Below are 20,274 nucleotides of genomic sequence, written 5' to 3'. Positions count from 1 at the left end.
ACAGTGTTCCCAAACCTGTGTCTCTTTGGCTATTGCAAAACTGCATCTCCCATCGTGCTGTCACAGCTTTTTGCATGATGGTAATTGTAGATCTGCAACATCTGGAGAACCACAACTTGAGTATGCAAATTTGCACTTACTACTTTAAAGAGAGAGACTGTCAGGGCATGATGGGATTTTTAAGTTACAATCAGAGAGTCACAAGTTGGGGAACCAAGACTTGGGTCAAAGAAGTCAATAAAACCCCCAATAATTAATCTAAAGCAGTTTCCTTTCTTTGCTGTATTTTTCTGTTTGCTCTCAGGGTCTTTGCGGTGGAATTACTTGTGTTTCTTCTGCACTTTGGCAGTGTGGATGTCATCTGTTATAGTCATGCTATGTTTTAACGTATTCTGAATCCCTTTATGGTGACAAAAGCATTGCTGTAAACCAGAGAAATAAGGAGATGGCCCCACAAGACAGCTACATGTTACTGGCCCATACATTCTGTTCAAGCTGTTAGAACGGAATACTGCATTGATGAAGCGACCATGTTCTAGTATCCGTGTGTTACTCAGATTACAGGTGTCCAGCGCAATCTGGTGTTGCCAAACTGTAGATGTCCAGCGTAGAAATAGGCAAACAATTCTTTCGGTATTGGGTTGCACACATCCTGCAATATCCTAGTTATCTTGGAATCATGGAGAATTGTCACAGCAAAACTTAAAGCATTCAGTCAGTTCGATCCCTGTATACATAGTGTACACACTTTATTTTTATTTTTTTCTTAGAGGAGAGTTTGAGGGGGAGTAGGTTCAGTCCTATCATGTGCTAGTGTGTATATGGTCGTACTGTATTTACTTTTTTTTTGCAATTCACCCCTTTATCCTGCAGAGGGTGCATTTTGGGACCGTGGCGAAGGTAGAGTTAGTGCATGCACAGGTCCCGCCTATGAATCACTTGTCTGTTTTAATTGCCAGATAATTTAAGAAAACCTGTATAGTATTCAGAAAACATTTTGTACATATTTCTTAATTCTTGAGATAGTGAGGTTTGTGTCCGACTTGTGTTTTTAAATCTTAAATCCCCAGATGTTTTTTTTTTCCTTTCTTTCTCTTTCTTCCTTTTTTTCTTCTTGTGGATTGAGTGTAACATTTGGAGTTAAATGACCCTGTAAGTTTTGATAATGTTTTAGAACCTCACCGAATGTCCTCACCGAGTCCTGCATTTTTCTGTCCCGTGTAATATATATAAATATACGTTGTAGAGGATTGTACAGCCGGCCTCTGACCAGTATTCCACATTCCTCCAAGTGGGTGTCCGGTTCTTCTCCCCGGAGAGAAGCGGCGCTAGCTGCCGAAGTTAACGGAGTCTTCTGTTGCCTGTGGGTTCTGCAGCATCGATGTGAAGAGGAGATAATGTATTGTGTAATATGTAAATAACACGCACACTTTCTTTTCTGTAACATAATCCAGCTCTAGGTTTATGACTGTTTTTGGCTCCTTTGCTGCCAGCGCTCTACACTGTAACTGGTTCTGGCAGCGAAAGGGTGTAGGTGCCACCACGAACCTTATGCACTGTTCTGCCGTAGAACACATCCAACCAAAAGATTGTTTAACCTACAACATTGTGGCGTTCATACCACACACTACAATAGGCTTGTCAAGTTCGTTCACAAATTGTTAGGTTATTTTCTTCATGGTATTAAGTTTTCTTGTTTGTCCCAAATATTTATCCAAAACACAAAACTCAACATCCTAATGTGATTCTAGAGCTGGTAAAGCAAAGGGGCCCCCTGCAAAAGGGCCCTTGAGGATCAGATGGTAGTGAATTGCACTTCCTAAAATCTCCAGCAGCATCAGTCATTGGCATTTGTAGCACTTAGATTGCAGACAATAGCACTATGGCTAAGGCTGGACTACAGATTACAGCAGTTCCTGTCTCAGCTTGGAGTCTTGCCACAGCGATGGTGCCATAGTCTTCCTATCTTTGATTATATACAGCCCCTACCCCAACTTCTACCATCTGCCTTGGCCACACCATGTGAACTCCCAAGGGGCGCTCACTGGACAGCCCAATAAAATATGCAAGAAACAACCCAACTCCAGAATAGACAGGGATACCAGAGAGACATAGTTCTTCTGTCTGGATGTATATCGATGTGTCATTCTCAAAATTACTTTAACTTTTTATTATTGTTTTTATGACGCCCTCTGCTATCTTCTGGTTTAGTAAACCCTCCTGTGCACCGCCGCGGTCACCAGGGCTGCAGGGTTTATTGCAGGCAGCAGATGGGCTTTAAAGTACATTGATGATCTTGTCTCTCAGTACAACATATAGTATGAATGCTTTCATATTTTTTCCCTCTTTTTTTTTTTTTTATTTGTGGTGATATCTTAAGTTCGTTCCTCGATTTGCCTGTTCCCTGCAGCTCACTTTGTTCACGTTATTTCTTCCCGCCGGATGCGTGCGACTCGCTAGGTTCCTGTGGATGTAGCTGATCATTTTTATTTTGTAAATATTATTACTTAACTTTACATAAACTATATCGTAATAAACTATTTTTGCACCACCCTTTATATGCTGTCTGTTTCTCTTGTATCATACTGAGCAGTGGTAACAACATGAATGTAGATTTTCTGCAAGAACATGTCCACCTAGATTCATTCTGCCAAAAACGATTGGCGCCCTTATCTAAATGTGTACATCTATGCCTTTTATTTTAGTTCCCTTTTGCTGCTAAGTGGGAGATAAAGTAAGGCGGGACAGTAGACACAACATCTGGTATAGTCTTAGGGCCCTATAACACAGTGCGACAATCGGCCGCTTATAGTTCCATGTAATAAAGACAACGATCATCGGCTGATCGTTGATATAGGTTTGGACCGATAATTGTCGGTGTCGGCCGTGCATCGCTACGTGTAACAGCGGTGCACGGCTGGCAATTTCCAAACTGTATACATTACCTATCCATACTGCAGGGCTCCTCTTGCGCTCTGCTTCTCCCCTGGTCCTGCGCCCTCCAGCTTCAGAGCGGACTGTTTGAGCTGACAGGCCTCTCTGGAGCTGCAGCGCGTGGGACCCGGTAAGAAGCAGACCATAAAAAAAATAGTTTTCCAATATATCCATTTAGATTAAAGTTTTCTAATTTTCAAATGGAACATGAAAGGAAAACGCACCCCAAAATTTGTAACGCAGGTACCCCATATGTGGGCATAAATCACTGTGTGGGCACACAGCAGAGCTCCGAAGGGAAGGAGCGCCAATTAGCAGTTTCAGTGCAGATTTTGCTGAAGAAGTTTCCAAGTGCCCGGTATGTTTGCAGTTCCCCTTGTAGTGGCAATAAATATAAGTACACCTCTCTAAGAATTCATCTTGGGGTGCAGTGAGCATTTTGACCCCAAGAGTATTAGAGGAAAGTATTCAAAATTAGACAGTAAAAATGAAAAACTATAATTTTTCCAATAATGAATGTTTAGGCCATAAAAAAATTAAAATTTTTCCAAAATATATCCATTTAGATTAAAGTTTCTCAATTTCACGAGAAAAAAGCCCACCAAAATCAGTAACGCAGGTTTTTCTGAGAACGGTACCCCATATGTGGGCATAAACCACTGTATAGGCACACAGCAGGGCTCAGAAGGAAAGGAGCACAAATTAACATTTTTATTGCAGATTTTGCTGTAGTTCTCGAAAGCAAGGTGCGTTTGCAGTGCCAATAGAATAAACTTCCCAGACGAAGAGGCCACTCTTTTACTTTTTATCTCCTGTCACCAATGATTTATTGTGACGGGATAAAAAGTGTTGGACAGCACATGGAACAAGCAATCAATGGTATATAGTATATACCGCTGATCGCTTGTGCAAGGACCACACAGGGTCGTCCCTAATAACTGCCCCATGCTTTACGCCACCTCCGGTGGTGGAGAGAATGGGGCTTTGATTGGTTTTTCTTCTCCATCACTGTAAATAGACATAGTCTGCTCACAGTGATGGTGGTGGCCATCTTGGATGTGATGGCTGCCTGGGGAGGGTTAGTTACTGGCCACTAGGGGGGTTAATCTGGGGGGTGGGGGAACCATTTTTTCATCTCCTCTCACCATGGATTCACGGTAAGGGGAGATGAAAGCATGCAGCGTTGCCGGGACGGATCCCACACACTGCCCCGACCCCTCAGCTTCCTCCTGTAGCCGGGAGGAACGGGGGCGGGCATTACCAGCGCCACTGCACTATTCTGTGCCGTAAAAAGCTGATGGCAGCTAAAAAAAAAACAAAACAAAAAAACCCCTATCAGTGACCGCTGTAAAAAGCTGTATAGGCAGTCACTAAGGGATGAAGTTTAAAATGAGCAGGAAAACCATTTTTAGGTAGCTTCACACATACCGTATTGCAGCGGATTTTAAAGTGCGGATTTGATGCTGTGTTCATTAATTTAGTCAAATTCGCTGTGATACAGTACATGAAGCTACCCTTAAGATGAATCTACATTGCTACTTATGTGGAAACTTTTTTTGCACCTCAGTTGTGAAAACCTTAAAACCCTTTAAGGGTTTTGACTTTAATTATATTCCCTGCTGATTCAGTGGTCCCCAGTCTTTGCCTGCAGCAACAGTGGTTGCACATGTCATCCCTACAGTAAATTCGTTCATCTCTAGTTTTTAACAAAAAAAAAAAAAATTTTTTTTTTTTTTTGCAGAAAACTAAAAATTTTGCGCAAAAGTCAAAGGGTTTGCTTAAAAGTTTGCAACCATTTTATACCGAAGCCTTAACAAAAACCATGAAAATTCCCTTCTATATGAATATACCCTAAAACCAATGGCAAATAATTTTTATTTTGGGTTGGATAAATCAGGCAGCAGGAGATCAGTCGGTTCTTTAAGTTTATGTGCTGTAATTAGAGTAAGTTCAGACGAACCCAAACCTGATTGCTCAGCTGTTGATTAATACTGCCCTAGAAGACCAGGATTTTAATGAGACAGCTGTCAATCATTCTGAAGAAAATGTGGCGGCCTGCAGATACAGCAGTGGTTGGAGAGAAGGGGGCACAGACCCACCTCTGATAAAAGGAAAAAAAATGCTTTTAACTGAAGATGCCAGATCACATCGCATTAATAAAACACAGTTTGCAGGAATCTATGACCTGCAAACTGCATTTGTTCTAGGGAATAGGTAAGCCACCTAGCAACAGCTGATGGGTGCCGGCGGAGCCTCCCGAAGTCCGTCGGAAAATGACCGCGGCCGCGCTCCGTAGCGGCTGTGGTCACGTGGGGTAAGCTTGTGCTAGCGCAGGCTTACCTCAGAATTTTTCCCGGAAGGCTTGGTGACCTCACCTAATCACTTTATAACCCGTTGTTGTTATGTTTTATATATATATGTATATATTATTTTGCTTATTTACTCATAATAAGACCATAAATGCTTCATGAATTTATTTAACAATATAACGTGTTGTGAAGAACAAGATGTATTATCTCTCTATCCTTTTCTTCTCCTTTTAAACAGTGTAAAGATTATTTATCTTCTTGAACAAGGCTTTCGTTCATTTCGTGGAACGCAAAAAAATCTTCCTGACTACGGTTCATTCACTTCTTGGTCTCGGTCTGCCCATGTTGTATATTCTGTTTCTGATTCTTGGTGAATCTTAGAATAAGGAGAACATGAATAAGTATCGTTCAGAGAGCACCTACCAGGATTAATCTGGGATTGGGGGGGGTGGGCGCTGTTGCTAGGTGGCTGACCTATTCCCTAGAACAAATGCAGTTTGCAGGTCATAAATTCCTGCAAACTGTGTTTTGTTTTTTCGGGAGGCAGCCACCTAGCACCAGCTGATGGGTAGATCAGCACACACCTGATGGTTGCTCTCAAAAATCTGATTCTCTGTCTCTGTCACAATCTGATGGGCGCCAGTAATGTTTTATTAAAGTCCTTTCGGACTTCCATCTGGCCGATCTTAGGATTGTAATTAGGGCAACCCCTTGTGCTGCCGCTTGTGAGGCAGCAGCACCTCTTAGGGAGTGTGCTTTGAATTTTTCTGTGTTTACCCCACCGCTTTTCATGGCCTGAAGAATCCAGCCTCTGATAGTGTTGGAGGTTGCCTTTCTAACTGGGGGCCTTGAAGTTAAGAACAAATTGGTAATGATTTGGCGTGTTGGAGCTGTCAAGTCCAGATATTGTTCTATTGTGGTGACCAGACATAGTGACTGGTCTTCTGAATCTTTGATTAGATCTAATTCTATGAGTACTGTCTATACTAGTAGTTTTTACTGGTCCTTTAAGAGTAATATGAAACCCTTTAGGAGTGGGGCGAGAGCCACGGTTCGTGAATGTCAATTAGGGTGAGTTCCATGGATCTGGCCGCTAATGCTAAGGCCAATAAACAAGCCAACTTGATGCCTGTCATTCGTACAGACTTCTCTGTAAGTTTGGCTAAATACTTTTAACAGTCAACATCCCAAGTAGAGTCATATCTTGGAACTATAGGTGTAGCCGCTACCGCACCTTTTAGGAGTCTGAGGTATAGCTTATTAGTAGTAAGGTCTGGTATTATTACTGCTAACGCTGAACCTATTGTTTTTAGTGTGTTTGATGCAATACCTGATTGAAACTTTAACGTTAGGTATTTCAAGGTTGACCACAAACTCGGTGGAGTTTGAGTATTGTCGCTACTTTTCTGATCTTCATTTTTGGAACTCCTGAATGATAGATCTATATCTGGATCGCGTTTTTGGTCTGAGTGACCAATTTATGAGATTGTTTGCCTGTTCTGTGAGCTGTGGGTAAGCGAACAACTGACTGATGCCGCTATCCACATTAGCTGAGGAAGTTGTGTCAGTCTGTTATAAGCAGTCTGACGTCAGTCCTAAGGGTAGCTTCTTCTGTACTACCATGTTGTGGAGTTTTGGATACCACGGTCTGGAGGGCCATACCGGATATACCAGAACTAATTGTGAAATCTGTTCTTTCCCTATTTTCAGCAGTATCTGAAATAGTAATGTTGGAGGAGGGAATGCATACAGATTCTGGAGGTCTAACCACGGGAAGGATAGGGCGTCTATCCTCCATGCCCCTGGGGACCATACTCTGGCCACAAATTTCTGGCACTTTGCTGATGTCTCAGATGCAAAAAGGTCTATTTCCCTCTTGCCAAATTTCTGGTTGATCATTAGAAACTTCTCTTGTGTGAGTGAGGCAGTTGTCAGTGTCAGCTTCTGCCTGGACAAGGCATCCGCTATTTTGTTCGTGTGGCCTGGGACATATGTTGCTCTCAGGTCTATTCTGTTGTTGAATGCCCAGGCCCAGAATTCCAACGCTTCTAAACATAGTGTCTTTGACCTTGTGCCCCCCATCTTGTTTACATACGCGATTGCAGTCTTGCTATCCGTTTGGAGGACAGACTGCTGGTGGGGACGGCTCTGTATTAACTTTTAACACGTTAATCTCGCTGCCCGAAGTTCTAATACATTTATATGGAGGGACTTTTCTTTTCCTGACCAGGTTCCTCTTATAGCAGAGTGTACTGAAAAAGCTCCCCATCCTACTAAGGATGCGTCTGTTGTAACTGTGACGTCTGGTGGCGGAGCTCTTATTGGACACGGTAGAGGGTTGTTTAATGAAATTATGTAAACCCATTATTCTCGTATCTCTGATGGGAAGGTGACTGTTCTGTTCCACTGAATTTTTTTTCAAAAGATTCCCTAACCAGATCTGTGTTCGTCTGCAGAGGGTGGGTGCTATTTTGAACCCTGGCTGCATTGCTACCACTTTCCCTATTAGACTTGCAGTCTCTCTGAGCGTTACTGTTTCTTTCCTTAGGCCCCGTTCCCACTGAGCAAAGCTAGCGGAATTCCGCGACGGAATTGTCCGCCGCGGAATGCCGTTAGCCTCCCGCTCATAATGGGACTCTATGGGAGGCGCGCGCTCCTGCCCTGTCCGCGCTGAAGAATGAACATGTTCATTCTTCAGCGCGTATAGAGCAGCAGCGCGCGCCTCCCATAGAGTCCCATTATGAGCGGGAGGCTAACGGCATTCCGCGGCGGACAATTCCGTCGCGGAATTCCGCTAGCTTTGCTCAGTGGGAACGGGGCCTTAGGCTTCTTTTTATCGTCTCTTTTATGTTGTCCCACTTGTCGGTGGGAACGCTGATCTGGAATGGTGTGGTTTCTATCTGGAAGCCTAGGAATACTACCGTTCTGCACGGTTCTAGTACTGACTTTTTTGTGTTTATGGTAAAGCCTGTTTGGTTTAAAAGAGAAAGTATGGTTTCCCTTTGAAGTATTAGGTGTTCCCTTTGTTTGTGAAAAACTAGTATGTCGTCCAAGTACACTATGTATACTATGCCCCTAGCTCTTAGATGGGTAATAACGCTTTTTAGCATTCTTGTAAACACATAAGGCGCTATAGAAAGGCCAAACACCATTCCAGTGGTATAATTGGCCCTTCCAGAAGAACTGTAGTAGTCTTCTGTGTTTTGGCGCTGTGGCAATGGCAAGCGTCTTTGAGATCTATTTTTATTAAAAACATGTCTGTTTCCAGGAGTAGTCTTAACTCTGCAATGCTTTCCATTCTGAACCTCTTTCGATTCAGAAATTTGTTCGGGGTTTGAAGTTTAGGACCGGTCTTACTGACCCGTCCGGTTTTATGACTGGAAAAAGGTGACTTATCCAGCTTTTCTGGCTTGAATCTGTCTTTGCTATTTTTCCCGCCTGTAACGCAATAATGGTAATTGTAGGCCGTTTTTTATTACATCTATGACCCAACGGTCTGTAGTTATAGCCTGCCAAGAGCTTATATACACCCGGGATGGGATTAAAGTTAATGTGCTCACCTGAGGCTGGTCTCTTTGTGGAGGATGTTCTTTTAAAACCTCCCCTGTGGTTTTAGTTTGCTCCTCTAGCATAGAACTTTCAAGATTGTCCCTGGTTGTAATCACGGGCCTGTCCCTGGGACTTGTAAGACCGGCCCTCCGAATGAAAGGGTCTCTTGGGGTAATGTGTTGGTTTTTTAAGGTCTGAGAAGGATTTGCGGGCTCTGTATCTGCCCTTGACTTCTTGTATGAAGTCTGGTCCAAACAGATTTGATGTTTCTAGGTTTGGGAATTCGTGGCTCTTTGGGGCTAAGTCAGACATGCTTGTGGCTTTTAGGAGAGCCATTTTTGAGGAAAGTAGGGCCTTGGGATCATATGTTGGATCGCTGCCCTCTTGCTCCGCTTTCCAGAGTATTAGCATAAGAGGTCCCACTGCGTCAGCAATTTTATATTGAATATTTCGCATTGTATTGTCTGTAGTATCATTCGATACTGGGTTCCCTCTAATGGACAGCAGGGCTGGGTCAATCTCAGGAGCTATTAAAGCCTGTATGTCCGGAATTCCGATGTGATTTCTAAGGACTAAATCGTCGTCTTTATTGAGAGTGGCTCTAAATGCTAATTGGGCAAAGTCCTTCACATCAGAGGATTTAGCAATGGCTCATCTCTGTGAGAACAATTTGTTAGGGGGTGTCCTGCCGGACAGTCCCCCACTATTCATTTGTAGGTCACAGCGTCGACCCCTCTCAGACGAGGCGGCCCGACCTTGTCACTGTGTCACAATCCCAGTCTACAGTAGTCTGACAGTTCCCTTTATGAAGCGTTTGCTTCACCTATGAATCCCTTTGTGAACTAGTGCTCAAATGAGGGGACAGCAGTAACATCTTTATTCATGTGAGTGAGGAAAGTGTTTTGTGGCACTTTCCTCAGGTTCTGACTCTGTTCTGTCTGAGAACTGGTTAATACTACTCCCAGCTCTCTTTTTGTTAGGGGGGAATGTCCTCTGAAGATGTGGAGGAGTCGTCCAATAAGGCTCTCTTGCGGCGTGTGCGTTGTGGAGATATTTCCCCACTTGCAAACGCCGCTATGGAGAAGCCGTCCTCTTCCATTGCCGCCGTAAAAATCCTGAGGTAAGCCCGCGCTAGCGCAAGCTTACCCAACGTGACCGCAGCCATGGTCATTTTCCGACGGACTTCAGGAGGTGCCACTGGCACCCATCAGCTGGTGCTAGGTGGCTGCCTCCTGAAGAACAAAGGTATGTATGCACTGCTCCTGTTATAGACATCTGGACACTGGATAAATAAATATTTATGCTCTGTTTCACTTTAAGTCATACTGGTAATGCCTTGGCCACACTTTGGAAACAGCTGGAAGAACTTAAAGGGGTATTTCCCTCAGGAGCAAAAAAATTTTAATGCTAAATAACCTTGCCAATCATACACACCACCTTCTGAGTAATTTGAGCCGTCTCACGCCTCTCTGTGTGCAGCCGTTCTTGCTTTTGAACTTTTCTCTGAATAGTGTACAGCTAACATGGCACTGCCCTGGAAACTACATTTCCCATCATGCATTGCGGCGCAGTCATTGGTCCACATGTGTACCGCCCCCAGCTCACATGCAGCATATTGGAAAGTAAACAGAGAACCTTCACAATAGTAAAAAAAAAAAAAACCCCAATCCTGCACAACTCCAGCATTGGCAGCAGCATCTTCTTTTAGCAGCCCCCCCCCCCCCCCATCCTGGACAAATGTATCAATTAGCATCATCTCCTCCCAGCCGCCAGCCCCTCACTGTATGCTGGTCTCCTCTGATCAGCCTGGGTGAAGGCCCCCCCAACCCCCCACCCCACCCCACCCCACCACACCACACCACACCACACACACACACACACACACACACACACACACACACACACACGTACTTGTCCAGAAGCTCCTCCTCCCCCTCCCTCACACAGACGAGTGTCCAGCAGCCCCTCACTGTATGCTGGTCTGCTCTCATCACCCTCTGTGCAGCCCCTCCCCCCCTCCCACACAGACAAGTGTCCAGCAGCATCTCACTGTGCTGGCTCTCCCCTCATCAGCCTCTGTGCTGACACTTGTCTGTGTGAGGGAGGGGGAGGGGGGGCTGCACAGAGGGTGATGAGAGGAGAGCCAGCACAGTGAGATGCTGCTGACACTTGTCTGTGTGGGAGGGCCATGTTGCGGTGGGCCAGGGAAAGATGATGTCGGCTGATACATGTGTGACGGGGGCTGGGGCACAGGGCTGTGATGCCCAATGGGAAAAAAAATCTTCTCAGATGCTGTTGAAGAGGTTTCAGAGGTCACATGATCATTCTATGGCTTCCTATTGGCTGGGTTAGCTCTCATTGGTTTGCTGCCCTGCCCATGCATCACATGGCCCCGCCTCAGCCGGAGGGAGGAAAAGAAGAGGAGCGGTGTCAGAGTAGATCTGGAGAGGAGCTGATTGCATCAACTGAGAAGAGGAAACAGCCTGGCAAGTGGAGAAACGGTGCAAAAATGAAAACAGAAGCATATTACACAATGCTGGTAAGTATGCTTCTAGATTTAACTAACTAATAAAAGTTTTGAGGGGAATACCCCTTTAATAAAGGTATTGACTAGAGATGAGCGAACCTGGAGCATGCTCGAGTCCATCCAAACCCAAACTTTCGGCATCTGAGTAGCGGTGGCTGCTGAAGTTGGATAAAGCCCTAAGGCTATGTTGAAAACATGGATATAGTCATTGGCTGTATCCATGTTTTCCAGACAACCTTAGAGCTTTATCCAAGTTCAGCAGCCCCAGCTAGTCAAATTCCGAACGTGCGGATTCGCATCCACTTGAACCTGGTTCGTTCATCTCTAGTATTGACTGTTTTTTTTTTTCTTTTTCTAATACTGGTGACATTAAAGCCAAGTCTAATCCCTGGAGCTGCACCTTACGGATTGTAGAATCTACTGCTAATGTCTTTGTTGCTATAAACGACCTACATGCAAAATCAAGGCCTTAATGGCTCAGTGCTGTTTTAGTGGCACAAGGGAGACCATAATCTCAAGCAGGAGGTTTTAGGGTTATGACTAGAGATGAGGGAACCTGGAGCATGCTCGAGTTGATCCAAACCCGAACTTTCGGCATTTGATTAGCGGTGGCTGCTGAGCTTGGATAAAGCCCTAAGGCTATGTGGAAAACATGGATATAGTCATTGGCTGTATCCATGTTTTCCAGACAAGCTTAGATCTTTATCCAAGTTCAGCAGCCCCAGCTAATCAAATACTGAACGTTTAGGTTCGGATCGACTCGAACCCGGTTCGCTCATCTCTAGTTATGACTAGTGTTGAGCTGATCTGTCAAAAGTGTTCGAGTCGGCAACTGAAAGACTCAGTCATTTGATTACCAGTGGCTGCAGAGATTGCATGCTGCCCTAGGGCTGCCAGGAAAACATGGATACAACCTACGGTCTCAGCTTTTCCTAGGACTGAATCCAGCTGTTCCCAGCACCCTGGGAGGAGCAGTAGTGAGTTATAAGGCAGTCAGCTGATTAGTGGATTGCAGAGATAAAGCGCTTTGCTATTACTGGAAATTTACTTATCTCTATCTATGGCTGATCAGCAGAAAGCTCTGACATACACCACTATATAGGCATAGAATAGGATTATTCAGTAGTGTTGAGCGAAATTTCAGTTTCTGTCTAGATTTATCAACTTTATCCAGACGTGGGGAGTTAATTGCAGAGCATTTGGGTCTGGAGAAGTTCACTCAGTACTATTTTTCTTCCGGTTAAATTCCACCTAAGAGCTAAAAAATTAAATGCTCCCAAACCTAACTGGTTTCTAGATGTTGCCATTACTGAGTTACAAATTTTTCTAAAAACCGATCTATATCTAAGATGGCACCAGCTGGGAAACTACATTTCCCAAAATGCATTGCATCTCTGAGCCAACTGCCAAGTATTTACCTCACCTTGTAGTATCTGCCCATCGTCTCATTCTGCGTTACACTGTAAACTAAATATCTATCTTCATCCTAAATGAATTAGGAAGAGATAAAACAACTGTTTCCTTTCCCCTATACTGCCCAGGAGGCGGTCACTGTTCTATTATTTCCCTACCCCTTTGCCCCGGTGCTCACTGATTGGTATGATGTCAGTGGTGGGTGAAGTTACAGCTTGCCTGGTAACAGAAGAGACAGATCCTGTGACTTTGGTCTCGGAGAGAGGCAGTTTTTTCTGCAGCTCCAGGTTGTAAGTCAGGATTCCATTCCTCCCTCCCCCGTATATACCTGCCACACATTACTACCCCTTGAAGCAGGGATGGGGACCCTTCGGGCCTCCAGTTGTTACAAACCTACAATTACCTTCATGACTGGACAGCTGAAGCTTCGGCTGTCCAGGCACGATAGGAACTAGTTATGCAACAGCTGGCGGGCCAAGGGTTCCCCATCTCTGCCTTAGGATCTGTTCACATGTATAGACTCGCAGCTGCAATCTCGCTGCGAGTTTTGCGTCAAGACCCTGGCAGGTCCCAGTACTACATACTTGCAGCGGTCTGAAAGACCGCTGCGAGTATGTAATGCAGCCGCCCCCTTAACCCCTTCTGCTCCCGCTCCGCTGTCTGTATATACATTACCTCTCTCCTGCACGGGTCCCAGCGTCCTGCTCTCCTGCATAGCCAATCAGTGGCTGCAGCTGGGCAACACACTGATTGGCGGGAGAGCAGGACACCGGGATCCAGTGCAGCAAGGAGAGGTAATGTATATACAGACAGCAGAGCGGGAGCATAAGGTGTTAAGGGGCGGCTGCATTACATACTCGCAGCGGTGCATGTAGTACTGGGACTAGGACCTTGACTCGTAGCTGATCTCGCTGCAAAACTCGCAGCGAGATTTCAGCTGCGAGTCTGTACGTGTGAACAGACCCTTAAAGGGTACTAGGGATGGTCCGAACAGAGTTCGGTTCGGGTTCGTACGGACCCGAACTCTTGGTAATGATTCCCGCTGTCTGCCCGCTCCGTGGAGCTGGCGGATCCAGCGGGAGGACCGCCTGGAAAACTGGCATACAGCCATAGCCATAGGCTGTATCCCAGTTTTCCAGGTGGTTCTCCCGCTGTATCTGCCCGCTCCACGGAGCGGGCATACAGCGGGAATCTGATGCCGAGCGTTCGGGTTCATACGAACCCGAACCTCGGAGGGTTTGGACCATCCCTAAAGGGTACCAGCAGGCAGTAGTCGATAGAATGATATTTACCCTTTAACCGCAACTGCTTAGACAGTGTTAAACACTGCAAAAGTAGAAAAACCATTAATTTGGCTTCTTTAATTTTTTGTAGCAGTTTTTTTAAAATAAATGCAGCACATATCACATGAAACTGCAATGCCCTGCTATGACACAAGTGCACATTTTTAACAAGACATATCAAACACAAATTTTGTTAAAAGCAAAAGGCACTTAAAGGGGTTATCCAGGATTAGAGTGTCCTTGCTCCAAGGGCACCGACAAGGGAGAGAGGTACCTGTGCATCTAACTACCTCCTCCCTGCTCGGTGCTGTGGGACGCATATATACGGTACTACTCCTCCCATCATCTGCTCATAGTATGAGCAGATGATGGGGAAGTAGTACCAGGGCCATCCCCATCACCAGCACCCCCTGCACTGCAGTTCACATTCCCTGTCGGGGACTGCAGAGCTCAACCCCCCCCCCCCCCCTCCCCCCGTGTCTTGCCGACTCGTTTCCTGTTGTCACCCGAGCTTCCGGGGGTGACATCAGGGAACAAGTCGGCAAGACGCGGGGGCAGCGGTGAGCTCTGCAGTACATCAGCAGCAGGGGGGTGCTGGTGACGGGGATAGTTCTGGTACTACTCACCCATTATCTGCTCATACTATGCCCAGATGATGGGAGGAATAGTACAGTGCATATGTGGGGGGGGGGATTGGGATGGCCCTGGTACTACTCCTCCATCATCTGCTCATACTATGAGCAGATGATGGGAGTAGTAGTACAGTGTATGTGTGTCCCACAGCACCGGGCAGGGAGGAAGGGGGGAGGTAGTTAGATGTACAGGCACCTCTCTCCCTCCCTGCTCGGCGCCCTTTAAATGTAATGAATATTAGAGATGAGCGAACCTGGAGCATGCTCGAGTCAATCCGAACCCAAACTTTAGCCATTTGATTAGCGGTGGCTGCTAAAGTTGGATAAAGCCCTAAGGCTATGTGGAAAACATGGATATAGTCATTGGCTGTATCCATGTTTTCCAGACAACCTTAGAGCTTTATCCAAGTTCAGCAGCCATTGCTAATCAAATGCCGAGCGTTCGGGTTCGGATGGACTCGAACCTGAACCCGGTTTACTCATCTCTATTGAATATATTTATGGAATACTTTGGGGAGCAAGGACACTTGCTCCCAAAAGTATTCCATAAATGTATTCAATCAATAAAGCATAGTGTACATTACATTACTTTACATACATCTCCATTAACACAATACAGTGCCATAGACTTCTACATATAGTGCGCCCCCTGCTAGACAGTCCATATGAATTACAGCTGATTCGTGACATCACAGTTTTTTTACAGAATCTGAACCCTGCCTGATCTACTAAATTAAGGGAAATAGCACTATATGTGCATTTCCCATAATTTATCTACATCTGTCCAACTTTCCATAAGTAATAAATAAAAAAATATGGTCCAGGAGAGAAAGAAGCGCTGCACCTCACACCTATGGCTGCATATATAAAAAAAAAAATTAAAGGACACCTGTCAGGCTCCTGACCCCGTTAGATCCCCCTATACTCATGTGATCCCGCCGGGTCCCGCTTCCTGAGCCGGTCGGGTCACGGAGATATGAGCGCCCGAAGCCCGGCGCGCGCTGACAGCAGAGTCAGATGCCCATAGAGAATGAATTGGGAGTCCGATGCTCAGTCATTCTCTATGGGCATCGGACTCATCTCTCAGCACGCGCCGGGCTTCGGGCGCCGATATCTCCGTGACCCGACCGGCTCAGGAAGCGGGACCTGGTGGGATCACGTGAGTATAGGGGGGATCTAACGGGGGGGTGACAGGTCCTCTTTAAAATCTCAGAAGTTTGTGTGTAAATTGATCAAGCCACACTGCCCCATGTACCAACGTGCAGGTCTCTGATACACATGGGTCCCTACGCTAAGTCCACACTGTGTCGGTCAGTGACCACCACCCCCACCAGGCGTGCACAGGCAGGGAAGGGAGGCCATGGAACGGCCCTGCAACCCCCATGTCACAGGACCAGACCTAAAAAGGCCCCCCCAAAAACATCCAGCCGGCACCACCGGCGGAGGAGGTTGCCCCCAAACAGCACAAGTCTGGATAAGGTATTACACTCACCATAGCTGCTGCAGACAGAATGGAAAAGACAGGAGGGATTAAAACATGTGCACTCAGGTGTCTCCTGCTAATTGCGGTCATGTGGGTCTTGCCAGGAGTGCAAAACACGGAGAAAAGAAAGAAATACGGTCCAGGAGAGAAATGGGGGTTGCAGGGCCGTTCCATGGCCTCCCTTCCCTGCCTGTGCACACCTGGCGGGGGTGGTGGTCACTGACCGACACAGTGTGGACTTAGCGTAGGGAACCATGTGTATCAGAGACCTGCACGTTGGTACATGGGGCAGTGTGGCTTGATCATTTTTTTTTTATATGCAGCCGAGAGGCAATAGTGTCAGCCATAGGTGTGAGGTGCAGTGCTTCTTTCTCTCCTGGACCATATTAAAAAATATGTTTTGGCCACAGTTGTCCTTTAGCCTAACGGCTATCTAATGGGGTCAGCAGTTTGGAATCTGACAGATTCTGTAGAACATATTAGGTACGTTCATAGAAGCAAGATTGGTGTGTGAAAAATCTGCAGTATGTGTAAATTCTAGCAAGACAGATGACATTTTAAAGTGTCACTTATTAATAAAATAAAATGAAATAAAAAAAAAACAAAAAACAGAGAGACATGTCAAAAGTTTTGATCAGTCGCGTTCAGACTGCGGCCAATTAGTAGAAACAGAGAATTTCACATGCAGCGCATTCAATCTCCGCTCCGTGTCACGTGACCGTACAATGCAAGTCTATTGGGTCCATTCAGGTGTCATATAAAGAGTAGGGAGTGGAGATTGTAGTTTTGCAACAGCTGGAGGGCCGGAGGTTAACTATTATTTTGCCTCAGTGGCAGTATACACAAATGTACCAGCAATTCTGGAGCAGCAAGCTATAGTCAATGGGAAGTTTCAAGGTCCATTCGGACGTATAGGATATGTTGCTGGATTTTGGAACCTGACGGATTCTGTAGAACACATCGGGTATGTTCAATGAGGTGAGATTGGTGTTTGGAAAAACTGCAATATATTTTACTACCAACAAAACAGATGGGATTTTAAGGCTATATTCACACACATGTAGTGCAGCCCACGACACGAACTACACTACGAATGTGCATCTGTAGTGCTCTGTGCTTAACGGAGCACTACATTCAAACTTCATTGTCATAGCGATCCGGGTGCTTTAAGCATTACAATATGTAAACTCCCTACTGCCAATTGTTTCAGTGGATTTATTTTGGGGAGACAGGCCACACTCCACACAAGGCAATCTACACCAGCTTCGAGCTGGCATATGTTTCCACTATATTTACATCAGGTCACTGATGTAAACCATAGAAATCCTGGTAGACTGCCCTGGCCACGCTTTTACACAGTGCACGGCATATTTAAAAAAAAAAAAAAAAAATTAACAATGGCAGATCCCATACACAATAAGCAGATAGGATACAGAGCCATGAAATAACGTTACAATTCTTAGTAACATCTACATACTGAGTACCTTTTCTGCATCATGTTATTGCGGAATGAAATGTGCCCTATGCTGATCCATGAAGATGGTCTGAATACACAGATGCTGACGGATCCTGATATACAGGTTGTATATACATCCATGTCCTCCAGTATAAGACGATACACTGATGCTCCCTGGCGATCTCTCAATAAAACAGTTTAAAAGTTAACTAAGAAACTTCGAGCCTTGTAAAACAGGACTGGGTTGTGACAGGAAATCACAGCAACAAGGCATCAGGATCCATTCTCATCTTCCTCTGGGAAAAAGCTGTACCCAGCGGGGTCATACTCCTCCCAGAGACGCTCAAACTCCTCCATGTAGGCCTGCACACACACCCCATCATCTGTGATAAGGAGGTTTTCCCTGTTGGTCTGGATGGCCTGCATGGTCCAGTTCATGGAGCCGGTGATCACAACGCTCCTGTCCACTACCGCAAACTTATGGTGCATGAACCCAGAGGACTGACTGTGCCGGACCGCGACCCCTGTAGAGCAAAGGAGCCAATTATTATAGGAGCCATAGGTCTGCTAACAGGCTAAACCTATCGCCACAGGTCACTACAGCCCCCCCCCCCCCCATGTACTGTGGCCCCTCCAGTCACCACAGCCTCCCCCCATGTACTGTGGCCCCTCCAGTCACCACAGCCTCCCCCCATGTACTGTGGCTGCTGCAGTCACCACAGCCTCCCCCCATGTACTGTGGCCGCTGCAGTCACCACAGCCTCCCCCCCATGTACTGTGGCCCCTCCAGTGACCACAGCCTCCACCCTAATTCACCACTGGGCCTCCCATGTACTTTGGTGCCCCTTCCCATGTTCCATCATCCTGTCACCACAGCCCAATATGCCCCCCCCCCCTCTGTACTATGACCCCCCTCCCCCGGATACTACACCCCACCAGTCACCACAGCCCCCCCCCCCCCCCATGTACTGTGGCCCCTGCAGTCACCACAGCCTCCCCCCCATGTACTGTGGCCCCTCCAGTCACCACAGCCTCCCCCCCCCCCATGTACTGTTGCCTCTCCAGTCACCACAGCTCCCCCCCCCTATGTACTGTGGCCTCTCCAGTCACCACAGCTTCCCCCCCCCATGTACTGTGGCCCCTCCAGTCACCACAGCCTCCTCCCCCCCTATGTACTGTGGCCCCTCCAGTCACCACAGCTTCCCCCCCCATGTACTGTGGCCCCTCCAGTCACCACAGCTTCCCCCCCATGTACTGTGGCCCCTCCAGTCACCACAGCTTCCCCCCCATGTACTGTGGCCCCTCCAGTCACCACAGCCTCCCCCCCCATGTACTGTGGCCCCTCCAGTCACCACAGCTTCCCCCCATGTACTGTGGCCCCTCCAGTCACCACAGCCTCCCCCCCCCATGTACTGTGGCCCCTCCAGTCACCACAGCCTCCCCCCCCCATGTACTGTGGCCCCTCCAGTGACCACAGCCTCCTCCCCCATGTACTGTGGCCCCTCCAGTCACCGCAGCCTCCCCCCCCCTATGTACTGTGGCCCCTCCAGTCACCACAGCCTCCCCCCCCATGTACTGTGGCCCCTCCAGTGACCACAGCCTCCCCCCCCATGTACTGTGGCCCCTCCAGTCACCACAGCCTCCCCCCCCCATGTACTGTGGCCCCTCCAGTCACCACAGCCTCCCCCCCCCATGTACTGTGGCCCCTCCAGTCACCACAGCCTCCCCCCCCATGTACTGTGGCCCCTCCAGTCACCACAGGCTCCCCCCTAATTCACCACTTGGCCTCCCATGTACTTTGGTGCCCCCTTCCCATGTTCCATCATCCTGTCACCACAGCCCAATATGCCCCCCCCCCCCCCCCCTTTGTACTATGACCCCCCCTCCCCCGGATACTACATCCCACCAGTCACCACAGCCCCCCCCCCCCCCCCCCCCATGTACTATCTTCCACAGTACCGCACCCTCTATGCAGTCCCCATTCACACAGCGCGTTATCTCTCACCCGCCTTCCTCAGGGCTCCGATCTGGGATCCAGAGGCCGCCATGTAGTCGCTGTCGGTGATGACCCGCACCCGGACCCCGCGATCATGGAGCAGGAGCACAGCCCGGGCCAGCGGGGGACTGGAGAAGGTGAAGACGCAGAGCTCCAGGGAGCGCCGGGCCTGGAGGAGCCGCAGCAGGAGGCGGGAGAGCGGGCCGTCCATGCTGTGAGGCAGCGGGCAGGAGCAAAGCAACCCGGGGCTCAGCAGCGGCTCCGTACAGATCAGGGGGGTCGGGAAGAAGAGAACCTCCCGCTTTGGCCTCCTCCTTCTCTGCAATAAGCGGTACATAAGCTCCAGGCCCAGCGACACCAACACTGCCGACAGCCCGAGCAGCCGCCATGACACCGCAGGGACCATGACAGGATGCGAGGTCTAAGAGATGGCGTAACTGTCACCTCAGGGGAAGAGCGCGGGAAAGTGGGCGGCCTGCTGCGTGAGGGGAGGAGCGCGGGAAAGTAGGCGGCCTGCTGCGTGAGGGGAGGAGCGCGGGAAAGTAGGCGGCCTGCTGCGTGAGGGGAGGAGCGCGGGAAAGTAGGCGGCCTGCTGCGTGAGGGGAGGAGCGCGGGAAAGTAGGCGGCCTGCTGCGTGAGGGGAGGAGCGCGGGAAAGTAGGCGGCCTGCTGCGTGAGGGGAGGAGCGCGGGA

At 47.7% G+C, this 20,274-nt stretch overlaps 1 protein-coding gene across 6 annotated transcripts in view; it reads right to left on the bottom strand.

The window, feature by feature from the left end:
• PLD6 (phospholipase D family member 6) overlaps positions 1 to 20,274 on the bottom strand; it is an 83,868-nt gene extending 63,594 nt beyond the window's left edge. For 4 of the 6 annotated variants that reach the window (XM_069984274.1, XM_069984276.1, XM_069984278.1 and 1 more), the window contains exons 1-2: positions 19,592 to 20,274; positions 17,615 to 18,110 (exon numbers count right to left, since the gene is read on the bottom strand). In XM_069984274.1, coding sequence (XP_069840375.1) covers positions 17,860 to 18,110; positions 19,592 to 19,988 — 648 coding nt within the window. In that variant the 5' untranslated portion in view covers positions 19,989 to 20,274 and the 3' untranslated portion in view covers positions 17,615 to 17,859. Of the gene's footprint in view, positions 1 to 5,430; positions 5,620 to 10,976; positions 11,276 to 17,614; positions 18,111 to 19,591 lie in introns of those variants that run through there. The other 2 variants (XM_069984275.1, XM_069984277.1) reach the window with 2 other exon arrangements.

The sequence above is a fragment of the Dendropsophus ebraccatus genome, chromosome 9, assembly GCF_027789765.1.
Source record: "Dendropsophus ebraccatus isolate aDenEbr1 chromosome 9, aDenEbr1.pat, whole genome shotgun sequence".
NCBI classification, from domain to species: Eukaryota; Metazoa; Chordata; class Amphibia; order Anura; family Hylidae; genus Dendropsophus; species Dendropsophus ebraccatus.
The sequence above is the reverse complement of the archived record's forward strand: the minus strand, read 5'-3'. Positions and strand labels throughout refer to the sequence as shown.